This window comes from Phoxinus phoxinus (assembly GCF_949152265.1).
Source record: "Phoxinus phoxinus genome assembly, chromosome: 2".
Taxonomy (NCBI): Eukaryota; Metazoa; Chordata; class Actinopteri; order Cypriniformes; family Leuciscidae; genus Phoxinus; species Phoxinus phoxinus.
In genome coordinates this window covers 26,739,520-26,747,451 of record NC_136877.1, presented here as the reverse complement: position 1 = coordinate 26,747,451, position 7,932 = coordinate 26,739,520, and the positions used below count along the sequence as shown (strand labels likewise).

The following is a 7,932-nucleotide window of genomic DNA, read 5'->3' as shown; positions in this document are numbered from 1 at the left end:
CTTTTTTTATCCGAATGAGTGGGTGTTTGGACCAAGAGCCTTGTTTATCATGCTGACCGCTGCCATCAGCCTCCGCTTAGTGTATGTCAGAGTAATCGGAGATCTCGGCAGTTCTCCTGGGAAATGAGTCCCAAATTTGCAATATATTGAACACCGAGACCATACAGAGAGACGGAAGAATCTGTATTGGCCCCGAGGCCAAATACAAGCTTTGAATGGATGGAAACAAGATTACACATTGGAGATTGGTGCTGAACAAAGCTAAATTATGAGTTATTAAGCCAAAATCTATCATACAGCTGCATGTGGCTTGTTTTTGTGGATTTGGTCAGTCAATAAAAAAAATGTCTCAACCTATTTGAAGCTTGACACTTGGTTGAAAAAGGTTTAAAAATGTAATGCACGTCTTGAGGCATTTTTCTGATTTGTGTTCCATGCACCATTACACCCAATGGTACCTGTCCAAATGAATGTACACTTTAGCATGGCTATTTCTTAAATCGTCCTCTTGAGAAAAGCAATAAAACGGGTTTAAAACCCTCATAAAAGTTAACAGGCCCCTTAAAGTCGGTGTGTGCACTGTGCAGCTGGAGTGCTTAGTAGGCGGTCTGACAGGTCTATTTTCATTGTTCTCAGTCTGCATGATGAGGGTCACCTTTAGGTAGGTGACATGAGTGAAAAGAACATGGTAATAATGCTTAATCTTTGCATCACATTGACATAAGTTGTGCAAGCATTAAATACTCTTAAGTATCTGGTGAAAACTACACGTTGGTTATTAAGAGCTCGATCACACAACGCGAATTTCCTTTGAAAACGTCTCTGTGAACGGCTCCTAACAATTGTGCTGCTCAATATTTTCTTGGGAAAAAAATGTTTTGTTGTTGTTGTATCCTTTGATAATAGAAAGCTCTAAAGAACAAGCATTTTTAAATGTAAAACTGTCACTTTTGATTAAAGGGATAGTTCACCCCCCCCCCCCCCCCCGCCCCCCAAAAAAAATTAAAATTCTGCCATCACTTACTCATCCTCAAGTTGTCCCAAACCTATATGAGTTTCTTTCTTCTGATGAACACAAAAGAAGATATGTTGATGAATGTTCATCTTCAAACGTCCATAGTTTCTTTTCCCTACCGGAAGTCAGTGGCCCGTCAAATATCTGCTTATCAACATTCTTCAAAATATTTTTGTGTCCTTTAATGTGTCCTTTGTGATTAAAAGTGATAAACTTTTTAACATAGTAAGTTTTATTTTACAGTGAATTGTCAATTCTTTCTTGATTTACCCCGGAAGAATGGAAGTGAAATGTGACATAGTCACATCATACATTGTAACATGTGAGGGGCACATTGCAACATGACCATATGACAGATTAAAATGGTATCTGATCAAGTTATTAATAATTGAGATTGACAACAAACACAGCTATACAGCATAGTTCAAAACATAATAATAATGAATAATTTTTGAACATTGACTCGCAGTCTTTATTCACCTTTTTCTCACAGTTTCTCAAGAGAATTCATAAAAGTATAGAATAGAATATTGTTCTAATAGGAGCACATTGTAGTGTTACATGCCCCACCTGCACGACCCGGCTAGTGTCTTCTGCTAGTTAGATCAGCATTAAATAACAGATATAAGGTTAAAATATCAGATTTGTCTAATTTTAAATAAACATGGAAAAATGTACATACGAAATTTAATTTAGCTATACTGTACATACATGTTCAGTGATATCTTCCAAAGATTTCTGAATTTTGGCACATTTTTTTCTCTAAATAGTGTTGATATTGCAACTAAATACAATATGTTTTGTCATGCTATAGCATGTGTGGAAGTATTTAAAACAAGTGTGTTACCGCGTTAGGTTGTGCCCCGCTCTCCCCTACTTCATGAATGACGTCTGTAACTTTTACCAGTGAAGCGATGAATCTTCATTATAAAAAGCAAATCTATATCTCGTCTTTCATTTGAACAAAAAAATCAATTTTGCATTTGCGGTGGAAACCACTTGTATTACAAATGCACAGTATGCAATTTAAGCCTGGCCACCCAGAGTCCTGCTGTAGTCCCAAACCCTTCTTCTCATGTGTTTTTCTATCCTCAGGAGATGGTCTTTATATGGATTGTTTTATAAACCATTTCCCATTCTTCCTGGCTATTGTCTATTTAGATTTAGAACTAGGATGGATTTCCAAGTTAACAAAACTGTTCAGAGTTCAAAACTGTTCAATTCCTTTATTCATCTCAAACCGTATCAGTCTTAATCACTGTCTTGTGAGTTGTGAGAAATGCATGATGTAATGGAAAAATAGATTATAACTAATACAGAAACTACAACTCAGTGCTCAGCTGACAAGTTTCTAAACTTGTGACAGCTCAGCAGCTTTTGAAAGCTGCTTTTTTAGGTACTTTTTCAAACATTATTGCACAATTGGCTAACAGCAAGCTATACTGCACTACCATTAGATTGTACTGACAATATGCTAAATGCATATACATACATAGCTTCCATACATAGCTTCCAATACATAGCTTCCCCATTCCCTAAAAAGACAGTTCACACAACAAGGTGTTAACTGAGATTAGGTCAGATATATTGTCACAAAACAGTATGCATTTTATATTTGTTAAAGCAGCACCTTACATTTATAATACTTTTCAATGTAAAATAAAGGAATAACAAAAAAATGCATGCATCTGAACATTATCAACTTTAACCATTGATTGTGTTGTTTAGACAATGCTTTTATATATGCACTAGTTCGAAGTGATAATAGTTTATCACTCTATCCGTAAAAGGCTCTATTCGGCCTTTTACGAATAGAGATGCAACAAAGTAACTCATCAAAAGGTAATGCTTATACTGTACAAAATATATATATTTCAGTTATAAATAAAACAAAGATTATTGGAATACATTTTCTATTAAACTACTATTTCAGTCTTTCTACTTTAACATTTCTTGTTTGATTCAAAGTGTTACTTGCCGTTTCTTTGAAAATTGTTTCAAAGTAAACCCTAGACCAATTTCTTCTTCTTCAGTGTACTATTCTGCTATCTAAAATTCATTCTAATGCGTTTTTAAAAGGTGCTTACATGGTCCAATTTGTACTTCAATCAAAAAGTCTTTAGTCCATATTCAGGTGTCAGGCTGTACTAGTTCAGTGAGCTGTTCACAACTCTTGAATGATCCCCCTGTGAGTGTTGTGAGCTTTTAGTTTTGGACTCCGGTTTTTGTTGACGTAAACTCTTTGAGGAAAAAGCATAGAGGAATGGATTCACACAACTGTTGATGAATGTAAGACATCCAGCAATGTCACTGATAGGAGATAGAACAGGCTGTGATTTTGAAAATTGTGCAAAAATTTCTTCTAATTTGATTATGTGGTGTGGAGCCCAAAAAATGAAGAAAATTACGACAATTCGGGTCAGCAGTTTGGTTGGTCTGTATCTGTGTCTGAACGCTCCCCGTGTAGCCTTTTTGTGCAAGTAATAATATGAAGTCAAAATGACTGAGAAAGGAAGAAAAAATCCAAGAAGTGACTCCATTACAGCCACAACAAGTCTAGCGTCGGAATCCAGGTTTCTTTCACACTCCATTTTGGATTCACGTTTAACGATCTCTTGTGTAAGAACACCAGGACAAGAGAAAAGCAGTGCCAGAGCCTATGGAGCTTATATTATGACAAAATGATTTGAATTTGAATTGTGTAAATCTGAATTATTTGCAAGTGTAATCTAACAAAATTGAATTTTAGGTGGTAGTTTAAATAGTTCTGAATTTGAATTTTTTTAAACGAATATTGAACATGTGAAATTTAACAAATTGAAATGTTTTTATGGCTGAATTTTATAGACATGTATTTTCAAACAGTAATATTCAGTTTAAAAAAATTCAGATTCAAGTTTTCAAGATGAAGAAATTCAGAACTTCAAATTCAGTTTTCTAAAATTCAATGTCAAAAATTCAAGTTCAAAAATTCAGATCTGACAGAAAGTAGGTCACAGGTCATCCACAGGGAAGAGTAGATGATCTCAGAAAAGTCGAACAGAGCATTTTGGCCAATTGGGGACTGCGGAAGTTTTCCAGCGCGAACGTGGTGGTGGTTCAAGAGGTTGCCACTCTCTGACTCTTGTCATGAATCGCCCGGAGGTCTATTACATGTACGACGCAGTCTAGACCGGACGCGAACGGTGCGACGCGACCCGTGAAATCCCCAACAGCACACGGATTCCCCATCCTATTTCTGACCTAGTCCCAACTCTTTGCAACAGTCGCTTCAAGCTGTGTTGCGTCGCGCCGCTCGCGTCCTGTCTGTGTAACTGAGGTCTAGTAGACAAGGTGGCGTTCTAATCAATTTTACACAAAATGTAGGCTACTTTAAAACAAACACCAGAGACCGCTTAGACAAATGTCCCACGTGCTGAGAACGCTAGCCTAACATATAAACACAAAATCATTCATGTTTAAGAATCTTAACGTTACCTCCGGGCGATTCATGACAAGAGTGGACATTCTAAAACGCTTACGTGAAAAACACTTAACGTGGCTCACTGTACGAAGACAGTGATATAAGGACCGTACACATCATATTAATAAACCATATACTAGGCTATGTATAAAAAATCAGATGAGCCCAGAATATGAACGCAACGCGTTAAGCATTTCCTTACCATAGAAAACCGATAAGAAAACGCTTAACGTGGCTTACTGTACAAAGACAAGGACCAAACTCAGTAGCCTACGCATCATAATAATAAACCATGTATAAAAAATCAGATGAGCCCAGAATATGAACGCAACGCGTTAATAGAAATTCCTTAATAGAAAACCGATATGAAAACGCTTAACGTTGCTTACTGTATGAAGACAGTGATATTAAAGGACCAAACTCAGTACAAATCATATTAATAAACCACTTTGTATAAAAAATCAGATGAGCCCAGAATATGAACGCAACGCATTTAATTAAGCATGTTCTAATCATAGAAAACCGTTATAAGAAAACGCTTAACGTGGCTTAATAAACCTTAAATGGTCCTTAATAAACCATAGGCCTACATGTATAACAAATCAGGTTTAAGGTTTATTAAGCCACGTTTCTTATAACGGTTTTCTATGGTAAGAACATGCTTAACGCGTAATTAAACGCATTGCGTTCATATTCTGGGCTCATCTGATGTTTTATACATATGGTTTATTAATATGATGTGTACGGTCCTTATATCACTGTCTTTGTACAGTAAGCCACGTTAAGCGTTTTCTTATAACGGTTTTCTATGGTAAGGAAATGCTTAACGCACAATTAAACGCGTTGCGTAGGTATTCTGGGCTCATCTGATTTTTTATACAAAGTATGGTTTATTAATATGATTTGTACTGAGTTTGGTCCTTTAATATCACTGTCTTCGTACAGTGAGCCACGTTAAGTGTTTTTCACGTAAGCGTTTTAGAATGTCCACTCTTGTCATGAATCGCCCGGAGGTAACGTTAAGATTCTTAAACATGAATGATTTTGTGTTTATATGTTAGGCTAGCGTTCTCAGCACGTGGGACATTTGTCTAAGCGGTCTCTGGTGTTTGTTTTAAAGTAGCCTACATTTTGTGTAAAATTGATTAGAACGCCACCTTGTCTACTAGACCTCAGTTACACAGACAGGACGCGAGCGGCGCGACGCAACACAGCTTGAAGCGACTGTTGCAAAGAGCTGGGACTAGGTCAGAAATAGGATGGGGAATCCGTGTGCTGTTGGGGATTTCACGGGTCGCGTCGCACCGTTCGCGTCCGGTCTAGACTGCGTCGTACATGTAATAGACCTCCGGGCGATTCATGACAAGAGTCAGAGAGTGGCAACCTCTTGAACCACCACCACGTTCGCGCTGGAAAACTTCCGCAGTCCCCAATTGGCCAAAATGCTCTGTTCGACTTTTCTGAGATCATCTACTCTTCCCTGTGGATGACCTGTGACCTACTTTCTGTCAGATCTGAATTTTTGAACTTGAATTTTTGACATTGAATTTTAGAAAACTGAATTTGAAGTTCTGAATTTCTTCATCTTGAAAACTTGAATCTGAATTTTTTTAAACTGAATATTACTGTTTGAAAATACATGTCTATAAAATTCAGCCATAAAAACATTTCAATTTGTTAAATTTCACATGTTCAATATTCGTTTAAAAAAATTCAAATTCAGAACTATTTAAACTACCACCTAAAATTCAATTTTGTTAGATTACACTTGCAAATAATTCAGATTTACACAATTCAAATTCAAATCATTTTGTCATAATATAAGCTCCATAGAGCCCAGCCACAGAACATCAGCGCTCTCTCTCTTCTTCTGCTCATTCTGGACCACAACTGTGGATGCCGAATCCGTAAACAACGATATAAACTCAGCATAGTTACTGTTATCACACTTGAGTACATACTGCAGTAGACGAGTGCTGTGAAAAGCTTGCAGGTTGATTGGTCAATGCTGTTTAGTTCACTGTAAATCCACACAGGCAGGGTTATCAAACACAAGATGTCCGCAGCTGCCAGATTCAGCATCAGATGAACTGTAAAATTGTCCTTTTTTAAATGCCGAACTATGAAAAGTATTACCGCAATATTACCAGGAACTCCAACCATGAAGCAGAGACCCATCAGGCCACTGCTGACCAGGTTTGCTGTTGTCCAGCTGGTGGAGTTAAAGCTGTGGTTCTGCATGACACAGATGCAATAGTGATGTGTTAAGACAATCTCCTTACAGATCACTACACTTGTAACTTATTTCCTCTTGCTGACAAACACACCCACAGAGCTCTCATGAATTTTTTTTTTTTTTTTTTTGACATTCGACATCAGAATCTCAGATGTCTGGTTCGCTTCTATCAAATAATTCTCGAAACATGTTTGCTAAAATTAAAAACACTTTATCATCTCTGTTGATAATGTTTTTTGTAATACATATTATAAGGTGCATGGCACATAAAATATAAATTTATTGATATGAATTTAAACCACTTAAAGCACATCTTCATTCTTCACATACCAGATTTACCAGTTCTCAGATCAACCCAGATATTTTAAGGTTCTTTTTTTATTTTCCTTTTTTTTTGGAAACAGTTATAATTTGTGATTAAATGGTGACGAGTCTTGGTAGGTTGTATGCTGATCATACATTAAATCATGTTGCCAGCCAAATAATAAAACAGCCAACACATCTCTTAGATTTACATTGTAGGATGGCCTCACGTCATTTATAGAGACCAGAATATCACCAAGACTGAGAAAAAAAGGTCCAAAATACCTAACTCATATAGTGACACTCAGAACCACAAAGAATACCTAAGCAACCAAAAGGCAAATCTAAAAATCAAGCTAATAAAGTCATTTAGAATTGCTGGTATGTTTGAGCTGTGGATTTGTATATTTTTAGACACGTGTCTTATAAATATTGCCTCATTTTAAATTCAAGCTGTAATTTCCAGTTTATTTTGATTAAATGGTCAGATGGGACATGGTCCGTTCCCACTTCCCAGACTGTCTGATGCTTTGTAAGAGATGGTGAAATCTCTGGTCGGTTCTTGCGAAAATTCATAGTAACTGAATGACTACTTGCAACATTTGCTTCCAAATTAGCAGTATTTGTGCCATGTGACACTCATACAAGTATTCTAAGGAACACTAGGCAATAAACAATTAGTCACAAGCTTCCCATTTCCTATAAGGTCCATTAAAATAATTCTACAGTTTCTGTTTTCTGAAGCCTTCATGTGTGAAAGTGAATCTGCGTGTCTTAATGTCTAGATCTCCTCACAGAGATGATAGGCAATAGAACTTACAGCACCCCAAACACAAGAGGATCTATTGCCGAGACATATGCTGCACAGAAGAATCACGAGAACCTCATGTTTGCTATTGTGCCTGGGCCTGTTTT

At 36.9% G+C, this 7,932-nt stretch overlaps 1 protein-coding gene across 1 annotated transcript; it reads right to left on the bottom strand.

Annotated features, from left to right (window-relative positions):
- Window positions 1-2,216: 2,216 nt before the first annotated feature.
- On the bottom strand, window positions 2,217-6,749 carry LOC306990800 (leukotriene B4 receptor 1). Its single transcript, XM_079598069.1, has 2 exons — window positions 6,315-6,749; window positions 2,217-3,672 (listed from the first exon to the last, which is right to left on the bottom strand). Exons 1-2 carry the CDS (start codon window positions 6,717-6,719, stop codon window positions 3,163-3,165), a joined length of 915 nt encoding a protein of 304 aa, XP_079454195.1. The 5' UTR covers window positions 6,720-6,749; the 3' UTR covers window positions 2,217-3,162.
- Window positions 6,750-7,932: the final 1,183 nt, after the last annotated feature.

Coding starts and splice junctions, on each gene's coding strand:
- LOC306990800 (XM_079598069.1), bottom strand. CDS start 6,719: ATGCAGAACCACAGCTTTAACTCCACCAGCTGGACAACAGCAAACCTG. Junction 3,673..6,314: donor CGCTGATGTTCTGTGGCTGG/GCTCTATGGAGC, acceptor TAAGCTCCATAG/GCTCTGGCACTGCTTTTCTC.